Consider the following 24,523-nt stretch of genomic DNA (forward strand, 5'->3'; position numbering starts at 1 on the left):
ACAACGAGGAAGTCTTATATGTGTGTGAGAGACAAAGCTATCTAGCAGTGGAAACAAGGCATCTAATAATAGGGAAAAGCATGAAAATCCATAATTAAGCATGAAATAGTAGGCTTGAAAAACACCTTATAAATTTCTGTTAATTAGTTACACTATCTTTTTTCAATAATTATCTCAGATTTTTTTTTTGAAAAATATCAAGTTTCTTTTGTGGTAAACAAATAATTATGGGAGCATTAAAACTCATCTTTAATGCTCCAAAACATTTTCATTTATGAGTAACGTTAAGTTAGGTATTTAAAAGAGGTTTACTTACCAAATTTTACTTTTTAAAAAGCAAATAGGAGGTTTAAAGAGATGAGAGGTCAAATGAGCAAATATGGAGGTCCCAATAGAAAAACTCTAATGTATATCAAGGTAGCTAACAAAACATTTTTCCTATAAATATTAACACACTAAGACTCATTTGACAGGACCCGCCCTTAAATTTCACCCTGAAGTCCGAGGTGGCCCTGCGGGACCCACTTTCTGAGAAAATCTTACCAAAAATTCAGCAGAACTTCCTCCGAAAGTGGACAACCCAAAACCTGTTAAAACAATATTTACATTTCTAAACAAACCTCCAATTGCTTTAGTGAACTTTGGAGGCTCGATTTGCAAAATCCCGGCCAAATCGCCGTGAACCACCACCGTAAGCGTATCAAGGAGGAGGAGGTGCGTCTTCCAAGGCCCGAAGCTCGCTGTTTGGTGGTTCGACAGTGAGGTTTGACAGCAAAAACTAAGATACCCGAAGGGAAGAGAGAGAAGAGACGCGGGGAGGAGGAGAGAGAAAGAGAGAGAGAGTTATTGACCTACCACAGTAAAAATTCAAATATAACTAAATTACCATGAACAATAACTTTCATTTTTTGCTTATAACTTTCGCATACGAACTTCGATTTTTACGTACCACATGCACGCGCTCGGTTTAACGTCCTCTACGACTTTCATGAAGGAAAATTTCTCAAATAATGAACGATACAAAAAGTCAACTTTTAGGGCCACTAAAAGTATCGAACAAAGTAAAAAGTAAAAGTAATTGTCGTTTTCCGTTCAAATGACTAGTAAACCAATAAATTTAGGTTCACATCACTTCTCACAGTCTTCAATACTGACTTCATCTCACCCTCAATCCTATAGCCACAACAATAAAGCTTAGTAATTCTAGATCTCGGACTCGAAGAACGCGCCTCAAGCGCGGCGAAAAGGAGAGAGAGAGTCTTTGAGTGTGGCCTCTCCAGGCCGAACGCCGCCGGCTCCCTGCCGCTGCGTTCCGACCCGGGAGAGGAGGATTGTCCGGGCTTGCGGCATGGTTCTCTGGAGGAGGCTTGGCTCAAGGATGGCGGCAGAGGGTTTGACGACGGAAGGGGCAGATCGAGTTAGATCTCCTCCTCGTCGGTCATGGGTGAGATCTGGCAAGGAACAGCGATCGGGTGCTCGCCGGCGGCAGGTCGTGGCATCACGGGTGGTTCACGGTGCTCGGCGATGGATGGGCCTTCACTCCCAAGGCAGTGACGAGCTCGTTTGTTGGCTCACCCCTTTTTGGGTTTCAGTCTCAGACATCGTCCGGGTTAGGGGAGGCTGGCTTTGTGGTGCGGCGTTGCGGTGGCGTGGAGTTGCGTTGCAGCAACGTGGCGGTGCAAGCCGACGATGTGGTGACGACGGAGGGCGCTGGCAGCAAGTTTGGAGGAGGGCGGCGCTGGATCCTTGCTGGAGGTGGAAGTTGGGCCGGGCCTCTATGCTTGGGCCTTACTACTTGGACGGGCTCTTGTTTTTAGTTGCTTTTGCTTTTGTTGGTTGTTTTTTTTATGTTGTTGCTTTGCCGGTAATAAACTCCAACCGTGTTCTGGTTGGAGGCAGTGGCCTGTGTGCCAGTCTTTGCACCTTGTGTGCCTGTTTTGCTCTAGGTAGGCGGCGAGTTCCTTGCACTTGCAAATGGTCGCTGCCTCTTAGTAGCAGAGTGAAATTAAGTGTCACTGGATGTAGTGTCCAGTGGCATCATGATGGGAAAGCTGTGCGTATGGTAGTTATGCTTTGCTGTAATCGGGTTGCAGATCAAGTTATCTTTCCGTTGTGTCACCGCTGCATTAATGCAGTTAAAGCAAATAGAGTCGCCAGTAGAGCGCTCTTTGCTAGTTGGTGCTTTGTTGAGTACAAGCGTTTAGTAGAGACTCCGGATAGTATTTCAAGATGTTCTACTTATTGTAATCAGGGGTTTAGGCTCAATGTCCCCCCCCCCTTGTATTCGACAGTTTCTTTAATCAAGGCTATCAAGGCTTGAGGGCTGCCGCACCGCCCTTTTTCTCAAAAAAAAAAAAAACAATAAAGCTTAGTCATGCTTCAACTACTATCACCTCCTTCATGTTCTTCATCTTCCTTACTCTACCTTCCTCAATCACATCCCAAATTTGCCAAAGATCCTGCAACAACCCACACTAGATCCTACAAAAATTATTGCGGTACAAAAATCACACCTTTTGAGAACAACGTATTGACCAAATCAAGATAGCTGTTTTATGTCAACAAAATTTTACTATTTGGATAATGGCGTATTTGGAGTCTTAGACTAAATGGTTTTTCAGCTGGCTGACTTTTTTTTATCAAAGCTTTCCGCATAGTCCAACACATTTAGTAGCTTACAATTGTTACTCATTTTTAAGAGAAATATTCATTGCTTCTCTAAGATATCTTAAATTCAAGATGTTACAATTAATAACTGCATTTTGTGCACGAGTATATAATTGTTACTTTTCTTTGAAATGTGACTTTTTTTAATTTTTTTTTATCCAAATGGTACCTTGTATTTAGAGTTTTATCTTAAATTTGTGATCAATATGTATTTGGGGTAAAAAAAAATTATAGGTACCTTTCGCAATATAATACATATTCCACCCTCTCGTCATGCATGACAATCATCAACCTTACCATTTTCTGCGGATGTAGTTGACTTTGTATTATTTTAGTTAATTTTGTATGATTGCTTCTCTATAATATTTACATATTGTGCATGTCAGCAGGACTAATATACAATTGGTGATTAATTTTGACATTCTTGGAATGAAAAATAGAAGGCAAGTCCCTGACAAGCCTTACTTGAATTGCAATGGTCTACTCTGAGTACTCTCGTCATGCATGACAGTCATCATACTCACCATTTTCGGTAAATATAGTTGAATTTGTAATATTTTAGATAATTTTGCATGACTTTAGGTAATGATCCGTACAATGCTGCCAACAGTGAAAACTTCATTATATTTATTTGTCTAGTACGTTTTCTCTATAAATATGAAAGGATGAAACATATGTAATCCATATTAAGGTTTAGAAGAGAGTGAGTAAACGTAGACGTACGTACTGAAGCTGAGGGATAAAAGCAGCGGTAAGAGCATATAAAATTCATATAGAGCTATATCATTGTTTGCTCTTTCTATGTCATTGTCTTGATTTGCTGCTGATTACTTAACTACTGGAACAAAGGGAGACTGACAAGGCTATTATCCTAAGCAGATCAACAACAAGAACTATTCAACTGTTGTTGATCTGCTGTACATTTCTTCATTTTCTAACTTTTCTTACTCATAAATTTTTTTTTTTTTTTTTTTTTTTGTGTGTGTATTCCTAACCTACATTGTGAGCACATTGTACCTTTGTAATCCCCTACGGAACAATTTTTTTTTGGTAATGTTTTGTCTACCTGCACCTTTGGTCAATGCTACGATCTGAGTGTGAATTTCCTTTCCTTCACACATAATATCTTGATATTTCTGCTTTGCAATTACAGACCCTGTGGAAAGTTTCTGAACGGAACTTTGAGCTAGGTTGCTCTATAATGTCTAAATGCATGATGTTTAGTCACAGCCTAACAACTAATTAACATAGCTGCCATTTGACACAAGGCCAATATGTATTACCCCTCTGATTTGTTTCTTCTCTGCATGAAAAAGAACTCTAAGTATACTTTCTGCTTTCTCTGCAAAAGTAATTAGGTATCGTTTTGGCTTCATATACTCAATTTCTCAATTTTGATTATATTCGCATTCAACCGTGTCTTGACACGACGTACTGTTGAATTTATCAATTCGATCATAAGTCTTCCTTTTGGCCTAAGATCTTTTATTGCCTATAGCCCTTTACAAAGATGATCATCGTGTAAATTCCAATTTTTCTTGAAGCACAGAGAAAAAAGATCGAGATGGCGTCACAGGAAATCAGAAAAGTTACTGAAGCATATCCAATGAAAGGTGGAGATGGCCCCGATAGCTATGCCAAGAACTCTACTTATCAGGTATTCTTTTATGGTAGTTGGGGTTGTATATATGAAGTCTACCTAGTCCAACTTTCATATTTAGTTCACTATAAGCATTTCATGTATAGTCAGTAGGCAAATCTCTCGGTCAAGAGACTTCGCCTTGTAGTTGCACATAAAAATATATCCAACGAACTCAACAACCTTGCAGGTTTTTATTTACGAAATTACCTTGCCATATATAACGAAGTTTAGTCATAACCTCTATTTGAGCACTTGGCACATAATTTTCACCGGAAGAGCTTTTCTTAGAAAATTTTGTTATTAAAAATCCTACTTTTTGCTAGCTCGATCTTAATGTGTGCGAGTGTTCTCCTATAACCCAGAAAATACAACTTTACCGAAAACTTCTACAAAAAGCCATTTAAATCCTCTGAGTGCTTATTTGTGAAAGAGTTCCCAAATCATCATGTCAAACTTTTTCATATCTCCATAGGATTTGCAATTGTTGACTATTATAATGATCTCATTACTGTTTTCAAGCCTAAAATTTTATTAATTATAATTACAAAGAGATAATATTTTATGTGTGGCTCCCTTAACGAAAAGCAACTACATTAGGTCATGCATTCTGATAGTTCTTAACAACAAATTTGAAAACTATGGTTTCCCTGAACTAAACAATGACATGGACAATATCTACTTTGGCAGAGAGAAGCTATGGAGTCTGTCAAAGAACTTGTAACCAAAGGAATTGCAGAAAAGCTTGACATAGACCTTTTGTTACCTTCCAACTCCTTTCACATTGCGGATCTTGGTTGCTCTGTTGGTCCTAATACATTTTCTTCAGTTGAAAACATACTTGAAGCTGTGGAGCTCAAGTTTCAAGGCCAAGGACTCATGAATCCCCAAATCCCCGAATTTCAAGTTTTCTTCAATGATCATACCCCAAATGATTTTAACTTGCTCTTCAAATCCCTCCCTCCCAACAGGCAATACTATGCTGTGGGAGTTCCAGGTTCTTTCTACGGCCGCCTATTCCCTAGTGCTTCAATTCACTTGTTTCACTCTTCTTTTGCTCTTCAATGGCTTTCTGAAGTACCAAAAGTTGTAGAGGACAAAAACTGTCCGGCTTGGAATAAAGGACGGATTCATTACCTCAGTTCGACTGATGAAGTAGTAAGGGCTTATAAAGCTCAATATGCTAAGAACATGGAGTCTTTTCTGCACGCTAGGGCACAAGAACTTGTGTATGGAGGACTAATGGTACTTATCATTCCTGGCTACCCACAGGGTACCCCTCTTTCTCATTCTGTGGCATATTTGACCTTACAACTCATAGAAGCCTGTCTAATTGACATGGTTAAAAAGGTAACAAATTTGAACTCTCTAAGCTCAACATTCTACTACTATGTATATAGGTAGCTCATTATGATCCTAAAACTGCTTATTAGACACAAACTAATAGTTTAGACAAAAATGGAAGTTTGTATGAGGGCCCAAAAAAATCTGTGTATATGTGAAATGGAAGAAGATACGTACTTCTTTAACTGAATTATAATAGCATTACAACCCATTAAGAAAAGTATTCTAGCCCAAGTAATGCCACAACTCGGAAACCATGTAAAAGAATTTGGACATTTTATGTATTATAATTTCTATACTCAAATATTCTTGCCCATATGTATCAAATAACAAATATTTTCTTCGGTACTATGTGTTTGCTTTTCTTCTATGCAGGGAGTAATTAGCGAAGAGAAACTAGATTCATTCAACATACCAATGTATTCCATGTGCCCCCAAGAACTGGAAGCAGTTGTAGAACAAAATGGATCTTTTAGCATAGAGACATTGGAAACATTACCTCGTGTTTTAGCTGATGATGCTGTCTTAAATGCAAAACAATTTGCAGCTCATGGGAGAGCCGCTTTCGAGGGACTCATCAAACAGCAATTTGGAAAAGAAATCACAAATGAGCTCTTCGACTTGTATGGCAAGAAACTCGAGGAAGAACTCTCCATGTTTAAGCCAAGGAAGACAACTAGCTTTCTTGTCGTGCTTAAGCGCAAGGAAAAATAATTAATTTGCACATGCTGCTTCAAACAAGGATTATGATCCTGTGACTCCATCAATATCTTGAAAACCAATGTATCTGGTTTTACTTTTGAGACATGAGAATAAAAAGAGAATAGATGTGTACACTTTAGTTTAAGCACAGTTTGTATGTTATCAATAATGTTATGAATATATATATATATATATATATATATATATATATATATATATATATATTGTTGTAAATATTATTATCTATGTGGATGTCCATGTAAATACTCATTAGTTATGTACTTTGATGTAAACCCTACCTCTATATAAAGGAGGCTAATGAGACTGAATGAGAACACTTCTACTTCCTTCCAACTATTCTCTCTTCATCTTCTTTCTACTTTATAACACGTTATCAGCACGCTTTGCTCTATATATTATTTTTTCTTCTTTTTCTAATAGACTCCATGATGATCTTAGAGTTTTTTGATGCAACTTTGTTGTTTTTGACCTTAACTTTGATCTATGAGTTAATTTGTCTTTCGTTTTGATTATTCGAAACCCACGATGATATGCACAATTGATGATTCAAAAGATTCTATAATATTTTCTATCATTGTGCGATGTGGAAGTCGATCTCCCAATCTTGTTCTTGACGTGATAGCACAATTTCCACTGCACATACCAGTTAATAAACTTGCATCGATTCCTAATATGTTTTCATATCGGTGACCTTTTCAATTTTGTCAGGATCCATCTTCTTCTTCTTTTATTAGCTATAGTGTACTGGGTTCGCTATTTTTTTTTTCAAGCTTGCATCCATTTTTTTTCCATCAAAACTTCATAATTATACATGTGGTTCTGCCGCACACATGGTTCCATAAGTTTAGGACCCATCTACATGTATCGTTGCATATTTGATTTCCTTAATTGGTTTGATTCATACATATCATTAGATCATGACCACACCGATCTACTGATAGAGATGAAAGGGTCAAAGGGCTATTACAAGTCGTGATTATTCCTCCAAAATTCCAAATGTATGATATTCTTCTTTCTTTGTACCTGGACCATTGTACCATGTTTTATAACCTTGTGATGTTTTCTTTTAGGTATATTGATTTTTGCCAGATTAAAATCGTTATTAGTTTAACAAAGAAATTTGTTTTCAGTCTCTAGTATCCTGCATGTTACACTCATCTATATTGATATATACCCAATATATCAAAAGCCAATTTTATGGTCTTATTTCAATTTTGATTGGCTTAACGCGTGAATTTTCAAGATTAAGGTATGTTCTTCATTGTTATAATTAAAAATTGCGATATGAACTTTTTCAGAGTTTATACAATTACGAGGGCCAGAAGATCCTCAAAGCTATGCAATTGAGTATATGAACTTAAATGTTTCTTAATCTCTAATTATAAGAGGGCCTGAAGTTCCTCTAGTTATTTTTTTTATGCTGGGGTCCCTTCCTCCTTATGACTATTTTTGAATTTGGAATTCAAACCACCTTTAGAACCTGCAGTTCAAAGTTGGACAATCAATCGAAGCCAGAAACTTCTGACTAGCATTTAGATCAGAGAACTTGGTTCTCCTATTGTCTTTTGTTAGATGAGATACAAGATTATCATGTATCGTGAAGTTAACCAGACCAGAAGTTCTGTGTATTTCTTCATTAATAGAACCAGAAGTTTCCACAATTAACTTTAGGGTAAAGCTATGGTATGTTAACATTTCTCATACATCAACTATTTTTACCACTTTAAGGACTCATGTTACCACTTTGAGGACTAATATTACTATTTTGAGGACTCATATGGTAAACTATGAAAATTTACCACTTTAAGGACTCATGTTACCACTTTGAGGACTAATATTAGTATTTTGAGGACTCATGTGGTACCTAAGAAAATTTACCACTTTAAGGACTCATGTTACCACTTTGAGGACTAATATTTCTATTTTGAGGACTCATTTTACCACTTTTAAGGCAATTGTATGCATGTCATACGTTAACACATTGTAGAATTTTCCTTAACTTTATTGCATAATTTATGTATTTATTTTCCTTGCAATTTTTCTATTTTTGTCACGCCCCGAATTTTGAATAGTAAATTCAAATCCGAAACATGAATAATTACAATTACAAAATCCAAATCTCGAAACTTCGAGTTCATTATTACAATTCACTCTCACAAGCAATATTGTAAAGCTCAAATGAGCATAACACACCTCACAACTTACAATTGCTGTAAAACTCTAACAATTGCTCTAACCGCACGATCACCGTCCTGGTTCTCCTGTCCTGTAGGAATACCCGCTACACAATTTGAATAGTGTACCGGGAGTTGCAACAACACAAAACCCGGTAAGCTTTTTACAGCCAGTATGAGTAAACAAGAAAGAATTGTTGATTTATTTCCTTACAATTATTATAACTCAACACGATCACCATAAAAGGAAGGATACTCTTGAGGCTCTCTTTTAAGAACTCATTCTTAAAAGACTCAAGTATCCTCAACACTTCTCACATAAGACCCCTCACAGTCTCAAGTAACCTCAACATTACCCTCACATCACTACTCAACAATTGGCAGACAGACTCATTATATATATATAGACCCTTATGAGTTACTCTCAATTTCCCTCATAAGGTTACCACATATATATAGACACTTATGAGTTACTCTCAATTTCACTCATAAGGTCACTCCACATTTGGCAGACAGACTAGAGCTCTAACTGAACGTAACCACTCGTCCGGCCACAGACGTGATTACGATTTAATACTATTAATAACCACCAGCCCGGTACGAGAGCGTGATTCACTAATAGATGCCATGGTCACCTCGTGACCTAGTGATCTCCACAGATCACAACAATTTATTGTTCCTCAACAATAAAACTCAACACCTCTCACAATATATTGTTTCTCAACAATAACTCAACACAACTCCAACAATACATATTATTTCACGTAATAATATATATACAGACATTCACACAGGAATGTCTAATACACCAACAATAGTTCATATGATTGCAAAATAAAGCAATTAAATATATTGGGTTCGTAATATGAACCACGTGAGGTTTACTCATCTCTAATTCCCGTTGCGTCTTCTAAACAGCTCAACAACGATTTTACGAATCGTCCGCCAAATCAATCCGCCAATCACCTAATCAAATGTGACTTGAATTTAGCTAACAATTCCAAAACATACTTAAACGACAATCCAACGGTCGGATTCTAACTTATATAAAAATCCGACGGACGGATTCTCACGAATCGCCTCCCGAATCACTGTTTTGCAATTATACGAAGATCCAACGGTCGGATCTTCGCCCATGACCACACAAGGTCATTGGGACAGTCATACGATCAACATATCAAAACTACAAGTCCATCAGACGGTCCGATCTTCACAGATCATTAATCGAACAATCGAAATCGTTCGAAATCGTAAAATTCATAACTAAATCATACGATATCCGAAAATTGCGTATAATATATCGAAATGATCGTATTGAAATATAGAATCTAAAAATGCACAGAAACTATATTTTTGACCCCCGGAGTTGGCCGGAAAGGGCCGCCGGAGTTAGTGGCAGAGCCGCCGCCGACCACCGCCAATGGTGTCGGGGCCGGGCTGCTCCTCTTCATCTCATCAAGCCCAACCACTTTCCTAACTAGCATGAAGTCTAAAAATGACCGGAAGTGGTCGAAAATTACCTCAAGAAGAAAGAGGCCGAAATCGCCCAAAATCGCTCAAATCTAAAATTCGTCTTCCTCGGGTTGAATCGAGATGTGAAACTTGGTGAGTTTATAGAGCATGGCAAGGCGAACAAAGCCCAGTTGGTCTCCCCTCCTACCTTTGCCGGAGTTGGCTGGAATTTGAAGAAATGCATGAAAAATGGTCTGACCTTCTTTGCTTCGATTCGTTGTCTATGGTGAATGATAGGATGCAAGACATATATGAATGGAAAGCTGGTTTCAAGGCGAAGAGATTGATATCAATTTCATGGCCATAGGTGGCCGGATGAAGTCGTGGCGACGCCGTGAAGCCAAGGCAGCGAGGAGGAGAAAAATCTGGAAATTTTCGGGTTTCCTTATTGAGAAATCTGATTTTTTGTATTTATAGAAAATTCTCAATTTTCAAATATTCATAACTTATTCATACGAACTCCAAATAATGCGTTCCACATGTCCACGAACTCGTATCGACGAGCTCTACAACTTTCATGAAGGAAGTTTTCCCAAATTTTGAACGTATAAAAAGTCAACTTTGTTGACCCCCTAAAAACGTTCGTTTTCGAAAATAAAATCGTTCGAACTAATTCCACAACTTTTCCAAGCTTCGTACTCGCTCCTACTATCGTGAAATCATTTCTAAAAAACCATGGAATTTAATTTGGATTTTTCGGGGTATTACAATCTACCCTCCTTAAAGAAATTTCGTCCCGAAATTTAAGCGTAAGTCAATTCCTCTCGATTAAGGTTGACCTAATCATAGAATCTCCATCTTTTCCAAATCTGTAGTAATCTACAAAGCCACAATCCTTTGTATAAAAATACATTCCTAGGGCCACTAAATCCTTTCATCACAATGTAAATTCACAAAACAACTGCTCAACATCACTCCACATCAATTACACAAAATCATCACGTGGATCATCTCATAGATCCTTACATAGATCTTCACATAGATCATCACATAGATCTTCACATAGATCATCACTCTGTACTGGCATACAAGCACAGTAAACACTCCCACAAAGTGTTTCGCTACTCAATTAGCATCACGGTAAATCTCTATAGTAAAACTCAAGCATGCACCATTCTTCACAACAATAGAGATGCATCACTCAAAACAAATCATCCCCAAAAGCACGCCAATAAAATATGTCACCCAGTGACGATGACTTGGGCTTGTTCAATCCTTGGGCTAAGCATTAGGGTTGGTCAATTGGGCCGAAGAAACCGAACCATCCAAATTTCGAACCGGCCCAAACCACTTTGGGTTTAACATTTGGGCCTACTATTCGGGCCGAACAATTGGGCTTACTATTTGGGCCTACCAATCGGCCCACCAACTTCCAGCTCGGCTACGGTATGAAATTGTACATACCGTATATACGTATACATACCGTACAGATCGTGTATACGTATGCATACCGTACAACTGTATATACGTATGCATACTGTACAGACCGTATATACGTATGTATACCGTACATACCGTATATACGTCCGTATATCAAGCATATACGAGACCCAAAAATATTTGTAAGAGGTAGGGTTCGAACTCCCGACCTCAAACACGAAGGTTTTGCTCCCAACCACTGAAGCAAGAGCTGCCTTCATTAATATATGCTCACGTGTTATATTTATTATGTCATAAGCGACATAAATAAAATAACGGGGGAGGCAAGGTTCGAAACCTCAACCTGCCGCACGAAACCTTTGTCCCCCAACCACTGGAGCACAAGCTGTGCTTAATATAATGTGTACAAATTTTATACTTATTATGTCATAAACGAACATAATAAAAATAAACAAGAGGCGAGGTTCGAACCTCAGACCTCTTGTACACGAACTGTACACTCAACCACTCGAGCACGGCTGCTCACGTTATTATCCATACTAATCCTTTTATTTAAACCAACTGTTTCAACTGTTTCAACAATTCGGCCCAAAACATCCAAGACTGTTGCAGAAACCCAGCCCAACGTATCCAAAACTGTTACAGAAATCCGGCCCAACTCATCCAAAACTGTTTCAGAAACTCGGCCCATCATGTCCAAAACTGTTTCTGAAACTCGGCCCATCAGGCCTCCACCCACAGCTACAGTGATGCCTTGATCCGAGACAGGCCCAAGTACGGCCCACTTGTGTCACGGCTTATCCCTTCCGTGATTTACGGCAGTCAAATCTGCTTTCGGCTAAAGCTGTCTGCCACAGCATCTCGAGGTTCGGCCTGTCCCCTTACACGCTCTCCACGCGCCAACAACTTTTCCGGGTTTTCGGATGACTTTAATCCAACGCGTGGATTCAAATTCTGAGATCGTTCATCCAACGGTGGAGATCTGCTCACCTTGTTCTATAAATAGGTGCATTCTGGGGAAAAACTGTTCACTCCAAAAGAAAAGAAATTTTCTTCCGAGCTCAAGCCTTTCTCTCTCAACTCTTCAGCCTTTCTCTTCTCAAATCCTTTCTTCATCAATTTCAATCCTTCTCTTCTGATCTTCTCTCCCATCTAGTTGATTCAATCCCATCTTTCCTCTGAACTTTCAGATCTTCAATCTTTTCCTCCAAATCTTCAATCCTTCTTTCTCAGATCTTTTCTTCCATTTGAAGATTCGATCTCATCTTTCCTCTGAGAATCTCAGATCTCCAATCACCAGTTCAACAACTCCAATCCTTCTAACAAAATCTCCCTCAAACACTAAACCATGTATTCCTCGATTTCCACATCCTCTCACCCCATGACCCAAGAGCCACGAACTCTGCAACTAATGGAGCTCCAAACCCCGCAACAAATGGAACCACAACAACAGCAACCAACAGAGGAGGGAGGAAACACCCAAGCAGCTGGAAGTAGTGCCAACATGGATTTCTGGCGAAGCCGTACCAGGTGGATTCCTACTCCAGAACAAATAAGAATCCTCAAGGATCTTTACTACGTCAAGGGATTTAAGTGCCCAACTACAGAGCACATTCACGAGATCTGTCTCCAGCTGAACCAGTATGGACATGTTGAGGGTAAGAACATTTACTTTTGGTTCCAGAACGTCAGGGCTCGAGAGAAGCAGATGAATAGGTGTAATCAGGCTGCTCCAGTGCCCATGGGAACTAGTTCTCTTGGTACTGGTGGATCCATTGATCTCAATTTTGGGTCCACTGGTTCTACTGGTGCTGGTGGATCCATCGACATCAATTTTGGGCCAGCTGGTGGATCCATTGACATCAATTTTGGGTCCACTAGTTCTACTGATGATGGTAGATCCATTGATCTCAACTTTGGTTCCACCTATTCTACTGGTAATGAAGGATTTCTTGATTTAAATTTTGTTTCATATTCTTCCTCACACTTCAACACTAATACCAGTCCAACTCTTTTGGCACAACAGGAGGACAAACATCCCTGCAACAACGAGGAGGAGATCACCAGGAGGTTCAAACTCTTCCTCTGTTCCCCGTGCACGGCGAGGACGTCTTTGGTAACCTGAAGGCTACTTCCGAGGAAGGTAGCGCTTTTGGTTACTATTCTGGTGGCTCAGGCGGTTACCACAGTGGCTCAAACGTTTCTCTTGAGCTCAGCCTCAACCCATCCGGAGCTGCTGACTAGGCTTAGTATAGCATAGTCCTCGCTTTTTTTTTTTTTTTTTTTTGTAATATAAACTCAATAAGATGGTGTGCATGTTTTCTTTCCTGTTTGTTTAACCAACAACAACACCAAGGATCGAACCTTGGTCACCCAATACTATTTTCAAAACCATAAACAACTCTACTGCACACATCTTTCATAATGATGCAATAAAAACAATCACTCAAAAAGAATCCAACAATCAATTAAGTCGCATCGAGGTCTAGCTAGTATCATCTGAGTCAAACCAAACACAACAATTTCATCGATAGGATTAGGGATTTATAAAGCTAAACACATCCTGAGTTAGCTAGGAAAAACCCACGTTTTTAGAGTTACTCTTACAACTCTTATAGAATCTCGATAATTCCATCTATCAATTGCTTCAACAAAAACTCACCACAATTCAATCCCTAACATTTAGCGATTCAGAAATCAAATCAAACTCCATATCACATAGTAATTCACTTGAACCACTATGGATACCTAACAAAATCACTAAAATCAATATCCGAAATTGCGTTTAACTATAACACCTAAAATCAATCACCAAAGGCACACACTCTCATCCAACATCATTCACAAGAACTGATTCTAACTCTCCCAATTAATTACACCAAAATCAACTCCATTGCAAAACTTTAAGTGTCCCGCCTACTTAAACTTAAAACACACAACAACTTCAAATTCACTGCAGCCCATCTCCATACTACGATCCAAAACTTAAGAAAACTAGTTCACCACACAAAGGCCACAAAATTCAATTTCATTCACTTGAACAAAACTATATTCACAAGTCACGGTCAGGTCATCAACCCATGGTGTTCAAATGAATAAATTTCAAATCCAGTTTTCCTTGTGAATCGTAACGTATCGTTCCAAAATGATGCAAGCAACATCAACCACGTATATAAGACACATCTCGCGAACTCAATTCAAATTCAGAATCACCAAAACTACTACTAATTCTAATTCTACCAACAATCTTGATTCTGAAGGAATTATAGTACTCAACGACAACCCAAAACAATGGTCTCTCCTCTCTAACCATCGAGCACAAAATAAAATTCTTGTCTCGCACCTTAAACCCTGCTTAACAACTTACAAGCACAAGGAAGAAGTAACCGCAATAATTCCTTCCCTAACCGCAACACTACTCACAACTCCACATGAGTCAAGAATCTATTCAAGAACATTAGTATATCCAACTTAAAAAGGCAAAATTACCATCGATTAATACTCGTATCCACATTACAGACGAGCATAGGTCCAGACCATGCCTTCAACCAAACACTTCAACAATCAAAAGAACCTCATTTCCATAAAACAATCCTCGTTGACTTAACAGAGTTGAATCAAGAGGTTCCTATTCCTCAAGGATTGTAACTCGCGGCCACTGAACTTATTCTCATACGAACCTACAAGACAACTGTAAGGTTCTAAGTACAACCCCTTCGAATATCCATCACCTAAGGAGTATAGTATGCTTGGCTAATACTTGTATAACACTTAAAACACAGTATAAGTCAAATACAAATTCATATTAACCAAGTCAATACTATAGGGAATGTATTCACGTTCCCTAAACGACCTAGCGGCCTAAACAACTCCCAACACTCACGCATACCCAATGACTTAGCCAATACCAAAGAGCACACGATGGGGATCCGCTGCAGACGGGCCATCACTCGGAAGGTATTGACACATCACCAAATATGCACCTTACGCTCTGATACCAAACTGTCACGCCCCGAATTTTGAATAGTAAATTCAAATCCGAAACATGAATAATTACAATTACAAAATCCAAATCTCGAAACTTCGAGTTCATTATTACAATTCACTCTCACAAGCAATATTGTAAAGCTCAAATGAGCATAACACACCTCACAACTTACAATTGCTGTAAAACTCTAACAATTGCTCTAACCGCACGATCACCGTCCTGGTTCTCCTGTCCTGTAGGAATACCCGCTACACAATTTGAATAGTGTACCGGGAGTTGCAACAACACAAAACCCGGTAAGCTTTTTACAGCCAGTATGAGTAAACAAGAAAGAATTGTTGATTTATTTCCTTACAATTATTATAACTCAACACGATCACCATAAAAGGAAGGATACTCTTGAGGCTCTCTTTTAAGAACTCATTCTTAAAAGACTCAAGTATCCTCAACACTTCTCACATAAGACCCCTCACAGTCTCAAGTAACCTCAACATTACCCTCACATCACTACTCAACAATTGGCAGACAGACTCATTATATATATATAGACCCTTATGAGTTACTCTCAATTTCCCTCATAAGGTTACCACATATATATAGACACTTATGAGTTACTCTCAATTTCACTCATAAGGTCACTCCACATTTGGCAGACAGACTAGAGCTCTAACTGAACGTAACCACTCGTCCGGCCACAGACGTGATTACGATTTAATACTATTAATAACCACCAGCCCGGTACGAGAGCGTGATTCACTAATAGATGCCATGGTCACCTCGTGACCTAGTGATCTCCACAGATCACAACAATTTATTGTTCCTCAACAATAAAACTCAACACCTCTCACAATATATTGTTTCTCAACAATAACTCAACACAACTCCAACAATACATATTATTTCACGTAATAATATATATACAGACATTCACACAGGAATGTCTAATACACCAACAATAGTTCATATGATTGCAAAATAAAGCAATTAAATATATTGGGTTCGTAATATGAACCACGTGAGGTTTACTCACCTCTAATTCCCGTTGCGTCTTCTAAACAGCTCAACAACGATTTTACGAATCGTCCGCCAAATCAATCCGCCAATCACCTAATCAAATGTGACTTGAATTTAGCTAACAATTCCAAAACATACTTAAACGACAATCCAACGGTCGGATTCTAACTTATATAAAAATCCGACGGACGGATTCTCACGAATCGCCTCCCGAATCACTGTTTTGCAATTATACGAAGATCCAACGGTCGGATCTTCGCCCATGACCACACAAGGTCATTGGGACAGTCATACGATCAACATATCAAAACTACAAGTCCATCAGACGGTCCGATCTTCACAGATCATTAATCGAACAATCGAAATCGTTCGAAATCGTAAAATTCATAACTAAATCATACGATATCCGAAAATTGCGTATAATATATCGAAATGATCGTATTGAAATATAGAATCTAAAAATGCACAGAAACTATATTTTTGACCCCCGGAGTTGGCCGGAAAGGGCCGCCGGAGTTAGTGGCAGAGCCGCCGCCGACCACCGCCAATGGTGTCGGGGCCGGGCTGCTCCTCTTCATCTCATCAAGCCCAACCACTTTCCTAACTAGCATGAAGTCTAAAAATGACCGGAAGTGGTCGAAAATTACCTCAAGAAGAAAGAGGCCGAAATCGCCCAAAATCGCTCAAATCTGAAATTCGTCTTCCTCGGGTTGAATCGAGATGTGAAACTTGGTGAGTTTATAGAGCATGGCAAGGCGAACAAAGCCCAGTTGGTCTCCCCTCCTACCTTTGCCGGAGTTGGCTGGAATTTGAAGAAATGCATGAAAAATGGTCTGACCTTCTTTGCTTCGATTCGTTGTCTATGGTGAATGATAGGATGCAAGACATATATGAATGGAAAGCTGGTTTCAAGGCGAAGAGATTGATATCAATTTCATGGCCATAGGTGGCCGGATGAAGTCGTGGCGACGCCGTGAAGCCAAGGCAGCGAGGAGGAGAAAAATCTGGAAATTTTCGGGTTTCCTTATTGAGAAATCTGATTTTTTGTATTTATAGAAAATTCTCAATTTTCAAATATTCATAACTTATTCATACGAACTCCAAATAATGCGTTCCACATGTCCACGAACTCGTATCGACGATCTCTACAACTTTCATGAAGGAAGTTTTCCCAAATTTTGAACGTATAAAAAGTCAACTTTGTTGACCCCCTAAAAACGTTCGTTTTCGAAAATAAAATCGTTCGAACTAATTCCACAACTTTTCCAAGCTTCGTACTCGCTCCTACTATCGTGAAATCATTTCTAAAAAACCATGGAATTTAATTTGGATTTTTCGGGGTATTACAATTTTATTATGTACTTTCATTATAGTACTTATCTTTTAAATTATTTTTTTTTGTTACTCATACGGACCAGCAGTCCTATACCTCGAACATATGAATTTTGAGTGTAATATTTTTGAACCAGAAGTTCAAAATTTCAAAGTAGAACCTGAAGTTCTAAAACTCAAACCCGAAGCTTTGAGTATAAAATATAAATTAGTTCAAAGTGAACTTGAAGCTTCACTTTAGTCACCTTGAGCCTGAAGTTTCAAGCACCAAATTTATTTGAACCCGAAGTTCAAATTACAAAATCTTTGAACTTGCAGTTCATAGAAAAAAAAAATTTCGAACCTGAAGCTTCGATTACACATATAATTCATTCATAGTTTATTTGACTTTATGTCAACTCGAACTAGAAGTTTCGAGTAAATTTTCATATGTCGATTGATACATTCTTCTTTTATGTCTGCTTAAAGCATTCCACCTTGGAACCTGAAGTTCTAATTGTGTAGACTCGGGCCGTAAGTTTCAAGAATATGGACAATTTATCGAAGAGTTTCAATCTCGGTCAACCTCAAACCTGAAGTTTTGAGGGAATTATATTGACACCAATTTAAAAGTAAGCATATATTTAACCATTGGCTTATGACGAATGAGTATGAGTATACTCCAAAATTTGTGATCGTGATTTTTGTAATTAAAAGAGATCAGAACCTATAGTTCCTTGATCCTTAATTACATGAGGGCCTGAAGTTCCTCAATGATCATACTGACTAGATGAGCACCTGAAGTTTCTCACTTAAAAGTTATGATCATGAAGTTAAACTCGACGTTTCGAGTACATCTTTTTCTTTGGCCAGAAGCTCAAAAATGAATTTGAAATGAACCTAAAGTTCATTATAAATTGGTCCTCCCAAGACTAGTATAAAATGCCAAACTAGAAGTTTTGGATATATATAAATTGCTCAAGACCCTGAAGTGTCATATATAATTGAGTAAAAATCAAAGCTTGGATGTGACCAAATGGATGTTCATGTTTCACTGAAATTATTGATATTTCGTACAATTAAGCTTATGTAACAAGCTTTTCCGATCCTAAAGACCTTAACAAATGGCTCTAGAAGAGCACATAATATTATTACCATAGATGTACAATCTCGCACTATCATGGTCTCATTGTATGGTGAGAAAGCCGATTGACATGGCTACACTATGAAATGCCACCAGAAGTGGATTATGGCAAGCTAGAGAGAAATCATGAGTCAATGCAAATACTGCCCTAGCATTCACAAATGTGAGGAAATTGAGAAATGGGCGTGTGTCTATGGTATACTATATGATGGATCTTTCTCAAGTCACTTTCAAAAAGGCATTGTTCAGATTAAATTGCATTAACTAATAAGAACATTGAGATTCATCTCACATGCCTGACATCTATTGCTTAAAATAAGCAACTTGAAAGCACTATTGTGTTATTCCACAGATTTATTGTAACCTCTTGAGTTTTCATTGAAACTAAATGTTTCTAAATCCGATTATCTAGGAACCTGATGTTCCTTAAGAGGTTGTTATAAATTGAAAAAAATTGAAACCTCAAGTTTCTTGGATCTCCAATAATATGAGGGCCTGAAGTCCCTCCTCTTTATGACTACACATTTATATGTGACATAGAACTTGAGGTTCTCCACATGATAAAGTTACTTTTTATTATGGATTGTAGTCTTTAACTTGAAATTTCAAGTATATCATTTTGGCTAGCAGTTCAAAATGAATTTGGTCCATTCCAATTATCAGTATTTCACAATTAATGTTTACTGAAGCTAAGGTAACACCCATATCAAGAGTCGTAGATCTTGATCTATGGCTCCGAATGAGCTATACTATCATGTTACCAAATTTGAAATACTGTTGCATTAATTACCTCATATATGGTTGGAGAAGATTTTATGCCATCAGATATATACTGTATCGAATTTTCTGCAGTAAACTCAGTCATATGATGTCAAGAACCTGAAGTTCCTTGAACCAAATACACTATTTTGGCATGACCGGCTACATCATCTTTTGTCTACCATGTTGCATGGAATCACTTACAAGTTTTGATGACTGCTAACCTTACTCACAAGCAAATTGTTTATTTACCGCATATTTGCGAGTTGTCACTTTAATGAGACAATCCTCCTGCAATGAGGGGGAGAAAGATTGTTCCTGAAGAACGATATGAATTGGTGTGAGATATTTATCCACTGTCTCATTTTGATTCTAGGAAATATCTAAGCTAGTGACAAAATTATATGCTAAATGCAAAGACCATCTGCTTGGGTTAAAGTCCCTGAGACCAACCATATTAATACAAACAATGTAGACTCCATTTGATTTGTGGGATGCAAGTGTATCTAATTGACATGGTTCTCCTGAAGAGAATGTCATTAAACAATATCACAGCTCCTAATATGGCTACACATACAGAGGATGTAGGTACGCCATTAGGAAATGGTGTCTTAGTGATACAATAATAAATAATATGGTTGATGCTGATGAATAAAGCATGTTTTGACCTAAATCTTGGTTTGGGTTCGCCACCAACCAATGAGCATCTTCACTCCAAAGAAAGTGATAGATTTTTTAACGCATCTTTTGAGCATGGTCAAAATAAGACAGTCTTCCCGCCGTTAGGGGGAGGAAAGACTACTGTCATTTGAATAACGACATGAATTTGTGTGGATTATATCCACCAGGTCTAAAGTTTTAAGCTCCCAAAATAGGGAAGATTATACAAGCCCTATAAATGCTCATACACGAGATTATAAGTAAAAAGATCCACATTCGCTACGTGATTCATCTATGAGAGATGATTGTCCTAGAAGCGACAATGTATGCCCCAGAAGTGGCATGGGTACCCAATATCAATAAGCTTATTATAGCTAATGCATGCATATAAGAATGTGTGGGATCTATGATTAATGATCATCGATGATAATTTACATTTGGTAGCTACCAAAAATCATTAAAGGCTGTATTGATGCTTTACCACGTTTCATTATGAATGTCGACAAAGTATATTATTGGCCAAATTGGAAAGAGGCAATTCCAATGAAATTGAATATTTGAAACGTGATGAAATACTTAGACCTTTAACCCTACAAGTTACAAAAGGGTATTTACAAAAGTGAAGATAAATCACTATGACACAATGTCTATTTATAGAGACATGAGATTGTGAACATCTTCCCTTATACGAATGACAATTTTCTATAAATACAGTGTTACATATAGCTGTTATATTGACGAGAGATTTATGGCACGTTGTCATCGTATATTATGAAGATCTTACAGACACATTGCTAAAAACAAAATCTCAAAAGCAAAGTGTCATAATAAGCGTATTGCTTATCAAATCCTCAAGGGATTCAAATACATGAATGATTCAAGTCCATGAAAGGTTGAAAGAGCCTGAAGCTCACTCATGGAATCAAAGAGTCTAAAGCTAGCTCATATGTACTCATTTCGTTCTAGTCAACGAGATCTAAACTGCCTTAATGAGTACTATGACAAGACTACATAATCAAATTCGAATTATGATTATAATGTTGCAACATATTCTAACTTTCGCGAAGTTATGAATTACTTAGAGCTCTTGAAGAGCTTATATGAGACATATCAATACGCAAAGATATTGATATGTATGGCTAGGTATGCCATGATGATTTTTCAATGTTTTAAACTATACAAAGTTAAATGTGTCAATTTCTTTATATTGTTTAGCTATAACTTTGTGTATGATTTTAAGCATATGAGATTGTTTTCTAACCTTATCATATGAGGTAAGGCTTATTGAAAATCGTCTAGTTTTGTTGGTATTGCTTAAACTTTGCAGGTATGAAAATTTGTGATGAGCCCCTATTTGCAAAGCACACATGGTCTCACTTCAGTGATAGACACATCAAACTACTATACATGGTACATGTAGCTTACATAAATGAGGCTTGCAACAATCAGGGGGAGATTCTCATCAGGGAGAGCATCCAGAAGCATGCTACCTAGGACATATGCGCGTTGTGCTCTTTTTGTCCTTCGACCAGGGTTATTTTTGTCCCACTAGGTTTTTGTTACCTGGCAAGGTTTTTAATGAGGCAACAATAAGCGCGTCCAATACCATCATTCATTGGTGGACATCCAAGGGGGAGTGTTGTAAATATTATTATCTATGTGGATGTCCATGTAAATACTCATTAGTTATGTACTTTGATGTAAACCCTACCTCTATATAAAGGAGGCTAATGAGACTGAATGAGAACACTTCTACTTCCTTCCAACTATTCTCTCTTCATCTTCTTTCTACTTTATAACATATATATATATATATATATGAGAATAAATTAATGGGTTTTTGTCCATTTACCCCATTTCTAGGAATTTTTTTCCCACTTACTCCATTAAGTTTTTTTAATTCCCCCTTACACAAAACACTCTAAGGAAGTCTTTCCTAATACTCCATAAAGTTTTTTTTTTGTTTTTTGTTTTTTTTTTTAATACCAAATAGAGGCCTATTGCCCCCCAATAGACGTCTATTGGCCCCCAATCGAACTTTCGGTCACCGGAATGGAAACTAATTTTCTTAAAATTAGACAAATAAAACTTTGATTAAAGAAAAAAAAAATTACATCAATTCAAAATGTCTATTGCCCTCCAATAGACGTCTATTGCCCTCCAATACACATTCAAAACTATTTTTTCTTCCTTCTGTCCCATTATTTAAAAAAAAAAAAATTGATTTGGGCACCCAGAATTGATTTACATCATTGATTTCCAGTACCACGAAAGGCACTCGATATGGCTCGGATCCCGGACCGGCGACTAACAGAAGAGTCGCGGTCGTCTTCGGCTTCGAGGAGTTCCCTGAGAGCAGCGTCTTTGGCTTCGGTTGAGGAGGGAAAGAGGAGGCGATGAGGTTGGAAGCGAGTTTGAGGTGCCTCCGGCGGTGAAGCCCAGTCTCATCGCAATGACTCTGACCATTTCTCCGCCCACCACCACCAAAACGTTGTCGTCAAGCGCCACATCGACAACTTCGAGCCCGGCCAAATGGAGGAGAAAGAGACGCGCGAAGGAGAGAGAGATGCACGGAGGAGAGAGAGAGGAGAGAGAGGCGCGGAGGAGAGAGAGAGGAGGTAGAGACACATAGAGGAGAGAGAGAGAGAGAAGGGAGAGAGTCTAAATGAGTAGTTGAAATTTTTTAATTAATTGGAGGTTAAAATTGTCATTTAACACTGAATTGGGTAGATGGGAATTAAAAACTCTTGGTGGTGTATGTGAGAAAGAATTGGCCTGATTCTGTGCTTTGGGTCAAGAACCCTAAATTAATTTTACCTATCAAGTTTGCTCAAACTATGTTACTTGGGAATTTGGGAAGCAACATGATGATGCAGTTGTATTAGGATTAGGGTTAGGCGATGCACTGTGACTTTTTGCACATGAAAAAGCTTTGAGGCATTTTAGATTCTTGGCAATCAATCCGAATCCAACCCAGGACCCACATGACATGACCCGTTAATTTTCAATTAAGGTATTTTTGTAATTCTGTTATTTAATCAAGGGAAATGAAATTTGCACTCCCCAAATTACATTCTGCACTCCCTCTGATTATTTTAATATTATCTATACACTTCATCTCTTTGCTGTTCCACAATTGCCCCTTAAATCTTCCAAAATTTACGGTTCTTTCTCTCTGCTTTTCCTTATTTTTTGAAATTGATCTATGAGATTCTCAGGTTTTCTTTCTTAAATAGATTGAGGGACTCTCAAGGGAAGAAAAAATGAAAAGAAAATATCAAGAGAGTAGATGTCGATTATTAGAGAGAGACTTTATATAGGATATGATACCAACAGCCTAATCTTCAAGACCAAAAGTAGTTGATCAAATTAAACAAAACTTCCCAGATTCATTGCCCAATGAATACACTGAACAAGGATCACAAACACCCAATTTCATGCTCAGATTATTCCCAATATTTGAGTCATCAATCTCCAAAATTTGTTACTTTCTTTATGGGTTTAGCACTTTTGCTCTTTATATTTGAGCAGATTTGCTCACCTAAGGGACAGTTTTAAGGGACTATGAGGGACAAATGCATCTAAACCACATGTATTAAATATAAAAGTAGAAATTATAACAACTTAAAACTGTACATTTATTTTCAGCCGTCAGATTCACTTGTCCCTCACAGTCCCTTAAAAACTGTCCCTTAGGTGAGCAGGCCTTTATATTTGAGTTTCAATTCAAAACAGAAAAACCATTTTATTGAGAGGAAAATCGAGATTTTGAGAGCAAGTGGGAGAAAGGTTTTTGGGTTTGTTCAATCAATAGACAAGTGAAGATTCATAGAGATTGATAATAGAGGAAAATTATGTTGATCTTTACACCAAGAAATTTTCGAATTGGGGAAGAAACATCAGTTTTCCAAACGGGATCGGTGAACTTTTCCCTTAGATTGTTTGTCATCTTTCTTTGTTTCTAACAGCATCAGTCTTCCAAATGAGTCCACAAATAGGATTGAAATAGAAAAGATAATGAAGAAGAAGAAGAAGAGCAGACATATCATTGTTAAAGAAAGAAGAGAGAGAGATGAGAGCATCAAAAATTAGTGGAAGACATAATAATAATGACAAAGGTAATATGGGAAAATCATGTAATCAGAATATATAAAAATATTAAGGGATCGTCTACAGTACATTAATGTACCGATACATCCAGTAGACTA

General features: G+C 37.9%; 1 protein-coding gene and 1 long non-coding RNA gene across 2 annotated transcripts; one reads left to right on the forward strand and one right to left on the reverse strand.

Annotated features, from left to right (window-relative positions):
• The first annotated feature begins 3,935 nt into the window (after positions 1-3,935).
• On the forward strand, positions 3,936-6,455 carry LOC133713003 (loganic acid O-methyltransferase-like). Its single transcript, XM_062139129.1, has 3 exons — positions 3,936-4,324; positions 4,997-5,656; positions 6,026-6,455. The coding sequence occupies exons 1-3, from the start codon at positions 4,232-4,234 to the stop codon at positions 6,362-6,364; spliced, it is 1,092 nt and encodes a 363-aa protein (XP_061995113.1). The 5' UTR covers positions 3,936-4,231; the 3' UTR covers positions 6,365-6,455.
• A 7,470-nt stretch (positions 6,456-13,925) lies between these two features.
• Positions 13,926-17,495, reverse strand: LOC133712228 (uncharacterized). The gene is made up of 3 exons (XR_009847239.1): positions 17,089-17,495; positions 16,458-16,534; positions 13,926-15,675 (listed from the first exon to the last, which is right to left on the reverse strand). It is a non-coding gene; the product is annotated as an uncharacterized LOC133712228 (long non-coding RNA).
• Positions 17,496-24,523: the final 7,028 nt, after the last annotated feature.

This window comes from Rosa rugosa, chromosome 5 (genome assembly GCF_958449725.1).
Source record: "Rosa rugosa chromosome 5, drRosRugo1.1, whole genome shotgun sequence".
NCBI lineage: Eukaryota > Viridiplantae > Streptophyta > Magnoliopsida > Rosales > Rosaceae > Rosa > Rosa rugosa.